Consider the following 16,779-nt stretch of genomic DNA (forward strand, 5'->3'; position numbering starts at 1 on the left):
CTCTCATCATTGATGTTTCAATCTCTCTCACCCTTCCTTTCTGAAATAAATAAAAATAAATAAATTAAATAAATAAATAAATAAATAAATAACAAGTCTTACCTGCAGTGACAAGTAAAAGCCATCATCTGGTCCTGTGAGCTCAGCCCAAATCTTGGTAGCTTCCTCCCAGGACATCCCTCTCTCTACACTAATCTATGAAACAATAACAGTTAAATTCGACTCACTTCTGTGAGTGCTTATCACGGAAGGACAGCACACAAGTGTCACATGACTGCCAGACTTACTGTGTATAACTCTACATGACCAGAGGTTGAATATCCCGGAGTCAGAAACTTCTTAACGTCACTTTTCCTCACTTTCTCATCTCCAGAACCAAGATCTTAAATAAGAAAAAAGCAGCATATAAATGTTAAGCGAACATTTTATCAGGAATACATGTTTAAAATTTCTCCCACAATGCCAAAACCGGTTTGGCTCAGTGGATAGAGCGCCGGCCTGTGGACTGAAAGGTCCCAGGTTCGATTCCGGTCAAGGGCACGTAACTTGGTTGCGGGCACATCCCCAGTGGGGGGTGTGCAGGAGGCAGCTGATCGATGTTTCTCTTTCATCGATGTTTCTAACTCTCTATCCCTCTTCCTTCCTCTCTGTAAAAAATCAATAAAATATATTAAAAAAATAAATAAATAAATAAATAAAATTTCTCCCTCTGCTCTGGCTGGTGTAGCTCAGTTGGTTGGGCACTGTCCTGTGCACCAAAAGGTTGCCGGTTTGGTTCCCAGTCAGGGCACATGCCTGGGTTGTGGGTTCAATCCCCAGTAGGGGATGTGAAGGAGACAGCCGATCGATGTTTCTCTCTCCCTCTCCTTCTCCCTTACCCTCTCGAAAAATCAATTAAAAAAAATTCCCCACTTACCTAAGATTCCCATATCGTATCTTCCATTTTTTTTGGCATTTTGAACAACTGCAGTGAGTGTGTCTGCAAAATACTGAAATAACGCATTCTGTTGGTGCACCTCCATGCCCAAAATTCTATTCAGGAATTTCCCGATGTTGTTATAATCTGCAATGACAAGATTATAGAAAACAATTTAATGCACCAAATTGGCAATTTAAAATTTGTTCATCTAAGCTTAGTTCAAAGTCTCGCTTTCTCCTCTAAAGTTTTCATCACACCTCCTGCACTGTTCCCAAAACAGCTTTAATCAGACAATTTCTACCTCCAGCAACTAGCATGAGCATAGTCCATGCTCAAAGGATGTTTGCTGAGCCCTAGCTGGTTTGGCTCAGTGGGTAGAGCGTCGGCCTGTGGACTCAAGGGTCCCAGGTTCGATTCCAGTCAAGGGCATGTACCTTGGTTGCGGGCACATCCCCAGTAGGGGGTGTGCAGGAGGCAGCTGATTGATGTTTCTCTCTCATCAATGTTTCTAACTCTCTCTCCCTCTCCTTTCCTCTCTGTAAAAAATCAATAAAATATATAAAAAAAAAAAAAAAGGATGTTTGCTGAACTGAATTTTTGCATCTTCAACTTCACTTATTAAAAGTATGAACACAATTTAGCACGAAAATGTTCATTCTCCAACATCAAGTCTCAGCTAGGCAAGTGTTAAGTGCTAGACGTTAGTGAAGCTCAACTTTGGCTGCACAATTAGGATGTCTCAGAGCTTTGCCCAGCTCTGAGTGTCGACCTATGGACCAGGAAAGGTCACAGTTCAATTCCCGGTCAGGGCATATGCCCGGGTTGCAGGCTTAATCCCTAGTGTGGGGCGTGCAGGAGGCAGCTGATCAATGATTCTTTCTCATCATTGATGTTTCTCTCTCTCTCCCTCTCCTTTCCTCTCTGGAAGGTAACCATGCCTGAGCTCTAGCCCTGACTTCAGTATTTTTTAAGAGCTTGGCAGCTGATCATATGTGCAACCTGGGATGAGAACTGCTGCTATTGAGACAGAACAGAAGTTGAACCTCTTTTGAATAACCAGAGGAGAAAGAAACCACCCAGAGTGCTTTGTGAGCACTCAGTAATGAGGGATTGAAAATTACAAACTTGAACCTTCCCCTTCAAGTTGATAAAGGCATAAATAACAAAATGGGCTTTACTAAAACAGCAACAGCTATGTGTATATACAAAACTAATACCAGTACCTTTATCTAGAGTTAGAATTCCTGAGCGGTCTTCTACATTTATCAGGCCAACCCCTATCAGTCCTTGCCGAACATCTGTAAGAAAATAAATAAAAAACCTCAAAACCCAAATGAACCGTCACCTGACTATTCAAACTAGATCAAGTTCTAGCACTAAGACACAAACAATGTATCTTCCACAGTTCCTATTAGCCAAATTAAATGGAATCAACAGGCCCAAAGGTCTTTAGACACCCAGAACTCCTACAGTACTCAAGCCTCACACTCTAGTTTAATATTTCATTAAATATCTTATGGCCCTGGTTGGGTTGGTTAGAGCAGCCGTGGGCAAACTACAGCCCGTGGGCCAGATCCGGCCCATTCGGCTCTTCTATCCGGCCCACGGAGCCGAAAGAGCAGAGGGTTCTCTTGCTCTCCCCTCCGCTCCTTCACCAGCAGCAGTGTTAACATGGCAACGTTGAGAAACACGGCCGCAGCTCCTTCTTCTGAGTGGGCGGATATAAATCCAAAATCCGCCCATTCAGTAGAAGGAACAACCTCTCAATCTTCCAGAGGCTCCTTGTAATGCCCGCGGACGCGTCTCCCGACATCACCCTGGGAATGCGTAGACACGTTATCATGGTGATGTAGGGAGACACGCCCCTGGAGAGCACAGTATCAGAGCCTTTCTGAGGTAAGATTAAGAGCTCTACTCAAACACAATTTTTTCCTGTTCCCACATTCTGTACATCACAATGACTTGTTAATAAAACAACAAAGACTTTCAGCTTTTAGGGCTTGTATCCACTGCAGTTTTTTTTCCCACTGCGGACGCGCGCAGCAGGGAAAAAGACACACAGAGGACATGTCACACTAGCCATGCTGTGGCTGCATTTTTTGCTGATACGGATGCGGTATCAGTAACGCTACCGTGGCCACTAACCGCATGTGTTAGCGGCAAAACAAATGCATTTTGCGCTGCGTTTGCTTCTCCCCCTTGCGCCTGTAAAAATGCATGCTACAGGGCATTTGTTAACATGCACCACTGCACATTAGCATCAACGCAAACATGATGGAAACCTGTGTACCCTGCATTAACCCTAGCTGCGCTGCATTGCAGTACTGCACCACACTGCAACGGCAGCACGGCTAGTGTGAACGAACCCTAATTCAGTGGGTTTAACAAAAAGATTGTATAGAAATGTGATGAACTAAAGATTTTATTACAAAATTGCTTAATTTCAGGGTTTCAGAAGTAATTGGGCAAATGAAAAACTGAAAATCAAATGTTCGTATCTAATACTTGGATGAAACCCTTTCCTGGTAATGACAGCCTGAAGTCTTGTATTTATGGACATCACCAGATGCTGGGTTTTCTCCTTTGTAATGCTCTGCCAGGCTGTCACAGTAGGGGTATATATATAAATATCCTGCCATTTCCAGCTTTTAATATGAAAAACTGTTGCAATGGGCATTTAAAAGTGGCACTTGGTTGTTTTTATAGAGTCCAGTGGATGCAATCTGACATTGATAATGGGCTCTTTCACACTATGTGCACTGCGGCTGTTTTTTGCCAGTAACGGAAGTGCTAATGGTAACTACTAGTTACCCACATTTTGCACTGCCCTAGCACCTCCCATACAAGTGTGTCTGGAAGACACAGCAATGTGCAGCTATGTGTGTTACCATAAACAAAGGAAGGGCCTGTGTGAAAGATACACGGGTTTCCTATGGAGGAAAGGGGTTGTTCTCTATGGTCAGGGTGTGCCTCTGTCCCATGTCTGAACTTTTTCAGATGATTTTGTTATATATATGTTTTTTAGAAGACCAAAAATGTTATAGTAGAGCAAATTTAATCACTTGTTTTTATACTTTACTGTCTTATTTTAGTAAAGAATTCAATAAGAGAATGGTACTGTTGGTTTTAGCCCAATATTAAACATGAGTGGACCAAAGAAAAGGAAAGTGGACAGTGAATGCCGAGTGTTTAAGAGGGAGTGGACAACAAAATATTTTTTCACCGAAGTCCGATCAATGCCGGTATGTCTGATATGCCAGGAAACACTTGCAGTCTTCAAAGAGTACAATCTCAGCCGTCACTTTGCCACAAAGCATGGCAACTATGCTAGCAAGCAGTCACCTCAAGAACAGGAGGCTACTGCACAGAGGTTGATGGCTAAATTACAGGCTCAGCAAAATGTCTTTCACAAACTGCAATTCAAGAGACAACTACCAAAGCAAGTTTTATGCTATCATTCAAATTAGCAAAAGCTAGCAAACCTCTCTCTGAAGGCGAGTTTTTGAAAGAATGTATGATAGAGACAGCAGGTCTCTTGTGTCCAGAGAGCAAAGGCAAGTTTGAAAAACTCAGCTTATCGCACAGGACAGTGACTCGTCGAGTGGAACTGATTGATGAAGACTTGGCCAGCAAGTTAAATAGTAAGGCAGAGTTCTTTAAGTTTTATTCACTAGCGTTGGATGAAAGTAATGACGTAAAGGACACTGCTCAGCTCTTAATTTTTATCCGAGGGATTAGTGACAATTTTGAAATTACGGAGGAGTTTTTAGCCATGGAGCCACTGAAAGGAAAAACACGGGGAGAGGACTTGTATGACCGGGTGTCTACTGTCATTGAGAAAATGAAGCTACCATGGAGTAAACTTGCTAATGTCACGACAGATGGATCTCCAAATTTAACTGGAAAAAATGTTGGACTGCTAAAAAGAATTCAGGATAAAGTGAAAGAGGAGAACCCTAACCAAGATGTTATTTTTCTTCACTGTATTATTCACCAGGAATCATTGAGCAAGTCTATATTACAACTTAATCATGTTGTTAATCCAGTCGTAAAGCTTGTTAATTTCATTCGAGCAAAGGGACTTCAGCAACCATCAGTTTATTAAGTTTCTGGAGGAAACTGATGCAGATCACCACGACTTACTTTACCACTCTCGTGTCCGCTGGTTGAGATTGGGCAAAGTTTTCCAACGAGTGTGGGAGCTCAAAGAGATTGGTGCATTTTTGAAATTAAAGGGGAAGTCTGACGAATTTACTGAGCTGAGTGACAAGAATTGGCTGTGTGACTTTGCATTTGCTATAGATATATTTTCACATTTGAATGAGCTAAATGTGAAGCTACAGGGAAAAGATCAGTATGTACATGACATGTACACTAATGTGAAAGCCTTTAAATCGAAGCTGATTTTCTTTTCCAGACAAATTTCAGACAAAGTCTTCACTCATTTTGCCACACTAGCCACACAGAAGACCATCCAAAACATGAAGAAATCACTGGATGACCTGCATGCAGAATTCTGTCGTCGGTTTTCTGATGTTGAAAAAACTGACCAGTCACTTCAACTGGTGGCCTGTCCTTTGTCACAAAACACTGAAACAGCACCAGAAGAGGTGCAACTGGAACTCATCGACCTTCAGTCTGACTTTGTCCTAAAGGAGAAATTCAGCTCTCTTGAACTAAGAGACTTTTATGCTTCACTTAATGAAGCCACTTTTCCAAACATCGGAGGATGGCACGAAGATACTGGTGCTGTTTGGGTCAACCTATGTTTGTGAGCAGACATTTAGCGTCATGAACATCAACAAAGTCCCTCACAGATCCAGCTTAACTGACGAACACCTCAGATCTATCCTGAGAATAGCCACAACAAAACTAACTCCAGACTTTGATGCATTAGCTAAAAAAGGAGACCAACAACACTGTTCCCACTGAAGTTGATGTTTTGTTTTTTGTTTTTTTAAATATATTTTATTGATTTTTTTACAGAGAGGAAGGGAGAGGGATAGAGAGTTAGAAACATCGATGAGAGAGAAACATCGATCAGCTGCCTCCTGCACACCTCCCACTGGGGATGTGCCCGCAACCAAGGTATGTGCCCTTGACCGGAATCGAACCTGGGACCTTTCAGTCCGCAGGCTGACGCTCTATCCACTGAGCCAAACCGGTTTCAGCTGAAGTTGATGTTTTAAAGACCAAAAACCTTTCAACCCAGTCTACATTGCCATCTACATCTATGTCCCGGGCATAATTTGGAAGTTGCACTAAAGAAAATGTTTAATTTACTGTTTACACATTTTGTTCTTTTCTATTTGTTTTAGTTTTAAATTATTTTATTATATTTAAGTTTAATTTGAAAGGCTTTTGTACCTTTCCTTTGTTAGGCAATTTTACTTTGCCTTTGCCATCTTCAATATAAGGTATGTTATTGTGCTATGATTCCCCCATTTTTTGAAGTTTCAAATTATAATAATTAGTGTTTATATTCTTCTTGTTAAAATGTTTGAAATGAATAAAACTATTGAAATAAAAAAAAGACTGTACCCTTTTATGTAATGATGTTTACTTTGAATTTATATTAGTTCTGGCCGAAACCGGTTTGGCTCAGTGGATAGAGCGTCGGCCTGCAGACTGAAGGTTCCCAGGTTCAATTCCAGTCAAGGGCATGTACCTTGGTTGCGGGCACGTCCCCGGTGGGAGGTGTGCAGGAGGCAGCTGATCGATGTTTCTCTCTCATCGATGTTTCTAGCTCTCTATCTCTCTCCCTTCCTCTCTGTGAAATATCAATAAAATATATTTAAAAAAAAAAAAAAAAAGTTTGCCCACCCCTGGGTTAGAGCATCAGCCTGATACACCAAGGTTGCTGATTCAATCCCTGGTCAGGGCACATATATACAAGAGTCAACCAATGAATGCATAAATAAGCAGAATAAAAAATCAATGTTTCTCTAAAATAAATTTTTTAAAAATCTCATCTTTCCAACAGTAATCTTTGGCAGTGGATATCTTTGACTACCAGCTGTCACTCATAGAATCTGCAACAAAAAACAACATCTATAATAGTAAGCATGTTCTGTATTTTGTTACTAAGAGAGCAGTTTATGGAGCTTTAAAAAATACTGGTGTCTTACAGAATAAGGAAGTGAGGGGAAAGGGTCAACAGGAAGCATGATGAAATTGCTTACACACTCTCATTTGCATGGTCACAACTGTCTAGATTCTGCAGATGACAACTGTATAGCCAAAAATCTCTACTGCAAAAATGCCTCCTTTGGGAACCCTTCCTATCCCCATAAATTACTTGTAAAGGGTGGGGCAAAAGTAGGTTTACAGTTGTTCACATGAAAAATCATATTAAATACAAAAATTAAGTACTCACAATTGTAAACCTACTTTTGCCACACCCTGAACAGAAGGATATAATCCCAGCACTGTCTGTAATGGCAAAAACAGGAAAGTCCACTAAATGCCAGTTATAGAGAAACTTACATGAGCTAGCTGTAGAACACTATGCAGCTACTAAAAAAGTATTATTGCTATAGCTACTGGCTTGTAAGAGATGTTGGTAAGGTATTAAGTGAAAAGTACTTTGTAAAAGCAGTATTAACTACATTTAAAAGATAAGATGTGTTTAGATGAAAATGGAGAAAATATGCTAGAAGGCTGTCACTGTTCAGATTGTCAACATCTGTAACCTTGGTGGTGGAAATGAAGGTGGGAGCTAAGGACAGACTGACTCTTCACCATACACTTTAGTTTCCTTTCATTACTTACGATGATTAAGTAACATGTAATTTTAAAGAGAAGGAGAGAGGGAGAGAGACAACAACAAGGCCAAGAATATAGAACTGGAAAGGCCCTTCCAGTGAAAAATGCTAACTCTACAATGATACATCAGATATCTTAAAGCTACTTCTTACATCTATTTTCCAAAATATGTTCATAGTTTCCTGAGCCACTAAAACCATCTGGACTACTTACATTTATGGGGTAGAGTCTATACTACAGATCTGCGAGATAGGTCTAAGAATTTACTTAACACTACCTAGAATTTTCTTTTATTTAATACTAGTTGCCCGGTGCATGAAATTCGTGCACGTTAAAAGGGAATTAGAGGAAATATTTTAATATTGCTTTTGCCCTTTCTCTATAATAGAAGGGTCAGAGATGAAAGAAAATTAGTAAAATGTATATGAAAATCTCCCTCCTGTCAGAGTCTGGGGTGCGCCGCGGGACCCAGAGTCAAGTCCCCGCACACCCACTTGCGCCTTGAAATTGTGCAAGACCCAGACCCAGCCGGCCCCACCCATCAAGCCCTGCAGGGCAAGGGGTGCAGCCTCAGGTCCCCCGGCCGCAGCCCCGGGGGGCGTGGCTCCAGGTCCCCTGGCTCTGGCGCAAGGGCATAAAGACCATTTGCATATTATCTCTTTATTATATAGGTCTAGAGGCCCACTGCACGACATTCGTGCAACTGTGTGTGTGTGTGTGTGTGTGTGTGTGTGTGTGTGTGTCCCTCAGCCCGGCCTGCGCCCTCTCATAGCCTGGGACCCCTTGATCCTTACAGCCTGCCTGCAGCGGAGACAGGAGAGGCTCCCTCCACCACCACTACACTCACCAGCCATGAGCCTGGCTTCTGGATGCGCGGAGCTCCCCCTGTGGGAGCACACTGACCACCAGGGGGCAGCTCCTACATTGAGTGTCTGCCCCCTGGTGGCCAGTGTGCGTCATAGTGACTGGTCATTCCGCCATTTGGTCTACTTGCATGTTAGCCTTTTATTATATAGGATGAAAATTTCCAAACATGTACAAATGTAAAGAAAATGCTGTGAATCACACACATTCTCATTACCCCATTTTAACAACTGTTAACACATGGCCAATTTTATCTACCTCTTCCCCCCCACCCACCCCGCACCCTGCTGACCAATCTCCACAGATTATTAACCAAGGTACTTTAACTTTCAAATTTAATTTTAAAAGCTACTGGACATAGTGATTTCAAATGAACCTAACAAACCACTTTCCTCCATGAATCTAGTAGTAACATGCAATACACTATCAAGAGCAAAAACATCTTCACTTGAATGAAATTTAATCGACTGCTTATTACAATTGATCAACTTGGGTGTCTATTAACTTTCAATTTCTAAGTTTTATAAAAAGTAAAACAACACTGCACGTTAGAACAGGTTTGAGTACCTCATCAGTACTCATTTTCCTTTGTTATGATTATTCTTAAAATTTACCTTTAAAGAATTCTCCAGGGTAGTCTGGAGGTGGTGATACCATAGGAGAATCTAGGTTTACAATGGATTTCATGACAATTTCTAATGCATTTCTTCCATACTGCAATAAAACAAATAAACAAACCAGTTTTAACATTTGGGTACGCTTTAATCACATGACCAAGTCAATTTTATAAAAATTATAATTGTACCACAGAATCAAAAACAGCAGGAATAAATTATCTTTGTACATATTCTGCACTGCCTAATGCCTACGTCACACCTCTGCACATAGCAGACATTCAATCAAGAACTTCTGGGAACTCATACCTCATTCATTCACAAACATGTGTTATAGTCCTATTTTCAATAGGAATAAAAAGATAACTATATTGCAGAGGTGATCACTGAAGATCTCACCGGCGTGTGAAATCTTGTCTTCCTGTCTATGGGAAACCATGATTTTACAGCAAAATGTGAAGAGGTGGCATTGCTAGGTTTTCAACAGCCCCCACTTCCACGAACCCAGCAAACTACTGCGAGATCAGAGATGGAAATCTGAAATGTACCTTATTGTCAAAGTTGAACCTGCTCAAATCTCTGGATTCTGTTGCTCTTCTGTCACCATGTGTAAGTGCCCCCTATCAAAACATAAAATTTCCAATCAGACAGGTAACATACACCAGCCTTTACATACATATGTACAATTCCTAAACTTACCAAACTCTCAAGTCTTTTAGCAACAATAGATGCAAATCTTTGTTCTCCCGCCAATTCAGAAATTAGAAAGACATATTCGGGAGCAGTAACTTGGTTTGATCTATGAGTTCGTCCTGTAACCACATAAAAAAAAAAATCAGATTGTGTTCACTAGAAACAGAGAATTCTGAGATCTATTCCTAACATTTAACACTAAGATGGGATTCAGAAACTCTGAAACAAGAGGAAAAATATGAAACTGTTAAATGCGAAACATATCACTATTGCTACCCCAGTTTGGTTAACCACAATATTGCTGATGCACAGCTGCTCTGGATTCTGCCCAGATTCTTGTTTATAATCACCGGGTCCCAGGGATGTGAAGATGGAAGGAGAGGAGGAGCGATGTGCCCTGAGTGAAGGCTGTGGGGATTGAAAAGGACGTGAACAGCAGCTGCTCTGACATGCCTTGATCAACCTAAAGGTCTGTAATGAAGACACTCCTGAGAAACCCTGTTCTGGGAGAGAATGCCACAAGCCCAATGAAGCCCCACTGCAGATCTTTTACATCTTTTAAAACAGGTATGAAAGAAAAAAATATTAAATAAGTAAAACAGGCATGAATTCATGATGCAGTCACTATTTTAAGGTACATGCTACACACAATACTTCCAAAATATATATGTATGTGGAGTTTAAGATGTCTGACATTAAATACAGACTGATATGCACACACTTTGGGACCTTACCAAACTGCTGAATGGCTCTGTCTGCACTCCAGGGCAACTCCAAAGTCATGTGCACTCGCCGTCGTTGATTCTTGGCTCTCCGATCTGCTTGTAATGAAATACCTGAGCTGGCAGCTTCTGAGATGATAGCAATATTCTGTATCAAATATAAGAGAAAAAAAGGTAGTCTTTGCACAAAGACAAGCAGGGAAGTGTAAATCAAGTCCTTAGGTAGATTACTGGGGATCCATCAATACCAACTCTCCTCTTCCTAAATTACAGAACCCCCAATTTTAGCTGGTGCATGGATGCCCAGAATGAAGATTACATTTCCCAGTCTTCCTTGAAGCTAAGTGTGGACATGCTCCTGCCAGTAGGTAGTAGTAATGTGAACAAGGTCCAGGAAATTTCCTTAAAGTTGAGAACACGCCAGTGTGGCTCAGTGGTTGAACAACAACCTACGAACCAGGAGGTCACAGTTCAATTCCCGGTCAGGGCACATGCCCAGGTTTCGGGCTTGATCCCCAATAGGGGGTGTGTAGGAGGCAGCCCTTCGATGATTCTCTCTTATCATGGATGTTTCTATTTCTCTCCCTCTCCCTTCCTCTCTAAAATCAATTAAAAAATATTTTAAAAAATATGTAAAACATGTAAATGTTCATCGATTGTGTGCAATTACTAAAAAAATATAGGATAACAACATTCAACAGGGACAATTCATATTAGAAAAAAAAAACCTTCTAAAGATTAACCTAAATGTCTAACTATATGGACAGTATTCTTGTCGCTGAAAATCATCCCACAAAAGAAAGGAAAAAAAGAAAGCATCCCAGAAAAACATACCTTATCTCCATCCATAAACCTTTGTTTTTCTGTGATATTTAATATTTCCACAGGGACATCAAGTTCAGATCTTGACTCATAAGATATGCTTCCATCATCATTGCTTACAACCCTCCCCTTGCGGCCCGTCATCTGCAAAGCCAAACAAACCGTGCCACTTACAAACTGCCACTTACAATTAAGGTGCCTGATTCAGACCCAGGACTCCTTCACTGGAGAAACCTGGTGCGAGGCAAAAGGGATGATGAGCCAACTTGTGTTGCACAGCCTGCGCTGCACCAGGAACTGTGGGAGAGACATTGCAACATGGCCCCTGGTTTTGAAAAGTTCAGATTCCAGTGGAGATAGCAGACATGTGGCAACGATCAGAGGCCGCCTGCGGCGCAGGGACAGAGGTGAGTGTCTCAGGACAGACACGCAGATACTAGGAGCTTGGGATGAGAACAGAGTAAGAACAAGGGCCCTAAGATCTGAGAAAACTAGACAGATCATTATGTGATGATACCCAAAATATCACTCATTCTACAGGGTTTTAAAGGTGGCAAAAAAATTACCAAGGAGAGACACAGCCCTGCTCAAATCCTATATACCTCAGCAACATTCTCAGGGCCGCCAAGTTCATCAATCAGCTCATCCAGAGTATTAGGAGGGAGGTCTTCAGCTAATTTTTCTAATTTATCAAGTAGGTCTTTCTTCATTTGCTGGGCCCTTTCCACGGCATCCTGACTTGTTATAAGGCTGCTGTTGCTGTTGGTGTTGCTGTTAGCTAGATAAAGTACATTTGTTAAAAATCAATACAGAGTTTAAATATTTGTTTTGTTTAAATTAAAAGTACATTTCACAGACAAAGCAAGCTTTCACATGGATGGATACCTGGTGCACTGTTAGGAGCAGGTGAAATAACTGGTGTGGACGAAAAACTAGGTCGTTTTGATCCAAGACCTGATGCTAATAAGGCACTTTGAATAGAATCTGGATCTATACTTTTCTTTCTTTTTTTATCTTTGTTTTTCTTGTGGTCTTTTCTGATTAACCAAGGATCTGAAAGTTAAAAAAAGATAGGTGTCAAATCATTTGTTAAAACAAGTGGGAATCTTCAAAGGACAGGACCATTGAGCTTTTTTGTATTGTTAACGGATAACTTGTAAACGGTGGCCAACTACAGTATCCAGTACATCCACACACAAGTCCATGGTTTGAGGTTAAAATAACTGCACAAAACTAAGATCATCTCACATAAGTGAGCTAACCCTCCAGAAGACAGACAGACTAGGAGCTCTCCACCAAGCAAAGACTACAATCTGTGTCATGTGTTTACTTCACAGAGGATAAAAGGTGTTAGTTACTACAATATCCCACGTCAAATACCCAGAAGGAACGACCCCTCAGCTTCCATTTAACACACTGACGAACTCACCATCCTCATCGTCCTCACTGGACTCATCTCTGAACGGGTTGAAGTCATCGTCATCTCCAGAACTCAGGTTCTTGGAGCTCGCATAGTCACTCTCCTCGTTATCAGAGGCATCGGATTCGCTCCCACTGTCGTCAGAGCTGCTCCCAGTGAGGCCGCCCACTTTCCGTGCTTTTTTGGCTTCTCGAGTTATTTCTTCACCTACCCTCAAACCCCGGACAAGACGGTCAGCCAACACACTGTTCTCAAAACCCAGGAAATCACATTTAGTTCATGAGTTAATTCAAATGAGACCGGTAGAAGAGAAGCATTTACGTAAATATACAAGAACAAATAAAATTTACAAAAAAGTGCTAACCTTTTGGACTATCATAGAAATTAGGTTATGTTCAATTATGTATCTAATTTATTCTTAAGAAAAAATTAGATACATATGCAAAAACTCAAGACTGCCTTCAAGTGCACAAGTTTCAAATGATCAGAACAGAGATAAAACAGAATCTCTGGTGCTGTCACAATTTAATTGTTTATCAGGCTGAGAAAAGAAGCCTAAATAATCATAGTTTTACAGAATACTTAAAAAAAAAATATTAAAGCCCTATCGGTTTGGCTCAGTGAATAGAGTGTCGGCCTGCAGAATGAAGAATCATAGGTTCGATTCCGGTCAAGGGCACATGCCTGGGTTGTGGGCTTGATACCTCGTAGGGTGGTGTGTGGGAGGCAGCCGATGGGTGATTTTCTCTTATCACTGATGTTTTTATCTCTCCCTCTCTCTTCCTCTCTGAAATCAATAAAGATATATTTAAAAAAAAAAAAAGACTTGCTGGAATACAGCTGACCCTTGACAGCATGGGTCTGAACTGCATTAAGTCCACTTATGTGCTGATCTTTTTCAATAAGTACTATAAGTGTCATTTTTACAATCTTATGATTTTAATGACATTTCCTTTTCTCTTAGTTTATTATAAAGATACAGTACATAATACACAGAATATAACACAAAAAATATGTGTTAACTGACTGTCCATGTTATCGGTAAGGCTTACAGTCAACAACAGGCTATTAGTAGTTAAGTTTTTGGGGGAGTCAAAAGTTGCACACAGATTTTCTGACTTGGGGGGTGCTGCTAACTCCCGTGTTATTCAAGGTTCAACTGTACAAACAATAGATAAAACTGTTCTTTTAAAGCCACAGAAGGTGCTGATTTGAATTACGTTACTCAATATTCAGAAGATATCTGAAACAGCATTACTTTTGATGCCATGACACTAAGATAATAAAAACACTGTCAATTATACTATAATAAGCCACTTTCAGGCATATTAGAAAATGTATTTTTTAGGATGAATGAAACAAGGTTAAAGTATCAGGCATTGTGTTTTGAGTTCACAGCATCAGGTTTCACAGTAAGTTATCATCACCCTTTATAAAGAGCCTGAGAAGGCAACTTCTCAAACAACTTAGTAAGCACCTTAACACAAACCCATGTTTGTATTACTATAGAATGTCTAACAAACATTGGCTCAGGTATTTCAATAATGAAATAATAAACAGAAGCCTCTTTAAATAAGACGATAAATACACATATGTGCAGTTTTGACAACACAAAGGCCTGGATTCTGCTTCCCATGTATCACCCACTAGCTGTTGTGAACCTGGGAAAACTCCTTAAACTCTTTGTCTTCCTGTACCTTAATTTCCTGTTTACAAAACTGAAAACCTAAAACCTGCTTTCATATGGATGCCAGTGCTTAGCACTATGCTAGCACTATTTTTTAAAAATATATTTTATTGATTTCAGAGAGGAAGGGAGATGGAGAGATAGAAACATCAATGATGAGAATCACTGATCGGCTGCCTCCTGCATGCCCCACGCCGGGGATCAAGCCCACAACCTGGGCATGTGCCCTGACCGGCAATTGAACCGTAACCTCCTGGTTCATAGGTCAATGCTTAACCACTGAGCCTCGCCAGCCGGGCCATGATAGCACTATTCAAATAATAAGCAATAATTTAAAAAGGGTTTCTTGTGCACTGGAAACTACATGAGCGGCACTGAAAATATGCAGCCACTTGCTGATTCAATGAAAGTAGTTAATTCCCAAAGTATATCTGCTTCAAATCTACACTATTTTTAACAACATTTAAAACAACAACAACAACAACACACACACACACACACACACACACACACACACACCTTTCCGCTTCTTTATTTTATTTTCTTTACAAGGACTGTCTCTTGGTGAACTGTTGTTACTTGGAGCTGTCAAATCGATTCCCAGCAAACTATAAAGCTTTTTCCTGTCTGGAGCAGGGAAGTGTTTTTCGATGAGTGACTGCAACACTCCTCTGTTTGTAGGAGAGAAAGTGACAATGAACTGTTCAGTTTTTTGTTTTGTTTTTTTTATTAATAATTAATATACTTTGTTCAATCTTACAAAATAGTGATAATCCAGCTCAAATGAATTTAAATATTCTAGGCCAAGGCTGTACAATTGCAATATAATGCAAGCAGAGCCAAATACGTAATTTTTACTTTCCAGTAGCTACATTAAAAAGTAAAAGAAAACGTAAAATTTTAACAATATATTTTACTTAACTCATTATATCACTTCAACATGTAATCAATTAATTATTTTATGTTATTTTATCTGAAATCTTTGAAACTTGGTGTGTATTTTATACTTACAGCACAACTTAATTTGGACTAGCCAAGTCACTTGCTCAATATCCACACATGACTAGTGACTATAATTTTAGAAAGGGCAGTACTAGGCACCCAAGCACAGGAAAACACAGATTAGCAAGGGCATGTTTTGCTTTTAAAAGTGGTTTTTATTTATATCTATTTTAAAATGAGCCATTTGAATGTATCCCCTAAAGCAAGAGATAGTATGGTGGCAAAAGTCATTTTGCTAATTTTACTACCACAGTAGGAACTGGCAGGATAGGCAAACAAACTGAAATACAATGCCAAAACATTTTTCTAAAACTCTTTCAATCTCATGACTATTTGCAATTATTAGAGCTTACTAAATTGGGACAAACTATACTTGTTGCTTATATACTTATTGAAATTGCAATTTCAAATACACAAATGGGAAAGTAAAACAGAAACTAGACCCAGCTGTCACACTTCCAAGAGGTGCAAAACAAACAAAAATCAAGCCCTTTCGTTAATCATTCAAACGCTTGGAATAATACTGTCAAAATGCTTAACATTTCAGCATTTCTGTTGTTTTCCAATAGATACAGTGTATGGATCCACACAGAATTGCAAAAACTAAGATCAGAAAAACTTTAAAAGATGATATAGGTGAATCAAAAATTTTACCTCCAGGAAATGCCAACATTGAAGTTAATCTAAGCCAGTGATTTTCAACCAGTGTGCTGCAAGAATTTTTAAAACATCCAATACCAATTTTTAAAGCGTAGGGGCACTGAACTCTTTTCCCTTAGATTGTCAAATAAAAAAATGACAACAGCCAACACAACAATAGCCATCCAGTATGAATCTATCAAAATTATACCCTTTTTTCTTTTTTTGTCAGATTGGCAAAAAAACATATTTTTTGGTGTGCCACAGAATTTTCATTAGTTTAGGTGTACCAAGAGATGAAAAAGGTTGACAGTCATTGATCTAAGTAAAAATTCAAAACTAAAAACATTACTTGGCCGTTGAAACAAAATCATTCAGCTCTCCCCCGCCCTCTTCCAAGGCTTCTAATGTTCTGGCTTCTCCTGTAGACTGCAGGCCAATAACAACACACTGGAGAAAAAGAAAATATAGTGATTATAAATAAAAACATGCAGCACATGGTTTTAAAAGACATTTTACATGCTTAGTAAAATAAAATATTTCAAACAAGAATGAGCATTATTGTACACATGTGCTCATTTATTTAGTCTACATGTATTTGAGAGATGCTACATGTGTAAGAACTTAGCTAG

The 16,779-nt window shown here is 39.9% G+C and overlaps 1 protein-coding gene across 6 annotated transcripts in view; it reads right to left on the reverse strand.

Moving 5' to 3' along the window:
* The window catches only part of SBNO1 (strawberry notch homolog 1), a 58,368-nt gene that overhangs the window by 15,406 nt on the left and 26,183 nt on the right, over positions 1 to 16,779 (reverse strand). For all 6 annotated transcript variants that reach the window (XM_080649616.1, XM_080649619.1, XM_080649615.1 and 3 more), the window contains 14 exons: positions 16,500 to 16,597; positions 15,026 to 15,177; positions 12,829 to 13,026; positions 12,285 to 12,452; positions 12,002 to 12,177; positions 11,412 to 11,543; positions 10,590 to 10,725; positions 9,862 to 9,974; positions 9,711 to 9,782; positions 9,163 to 9,262; positions 2,143 to 2,217; positions 917 to 1,063; positions 288 to 382; positions 103 to 195 (listed from right to left, as the gene is read on the reverse strand). In XM_080649616.1, coding sequence (XP_080505742.1) covers positions 103 to 195; positions 288 to 382; positions 917 to 1,063; positions 2,143 to 2,217; positions 9,163 to 9,262; positions 9,711 to 9,782; positions 9,862 to 9,974; positions 10,590 to 10,725; positions 11,412 to 11,543; positions 12,002 to 12,177; positions 12,285 to 12,452; positions 12,829 to 13,026; positions 15,026 to 15,177; positions 16,500 to 16,597 — 1,755 coding nt within the window. The remainder of the gene's footprint in view (positions 1 to 102; positions 196 to 287; positions 383 to 916; positions 1,064 to 2,142; positions 2,218 to 9,162; positions 9,263 to 9,710; positions 9,783 to 9,861; positions 9,975 to 10,589; positions 10,726 to 11,411; positions 11,544 to 12,001; positions 12,178 to 12,284; positions 12,453 to 12,828; positions 13,027 to 15,025; positions 15,178 to 16,499; positions 16,598 to 16,779) is intronic.

The sequence above is a fragment of the Plecotus auritus genome (assembly GCF_963455305.1).
Source record: "Plecotus auritus genome assembly, chromosome: 13".
NCBI classification, from domain to species: domain Eukaryota; kingdom Metazoa; phylum Chordata; class Mammalia; order Chiroptera; family Vespertilionidae; genus Plecotus; species Plecotus auritus.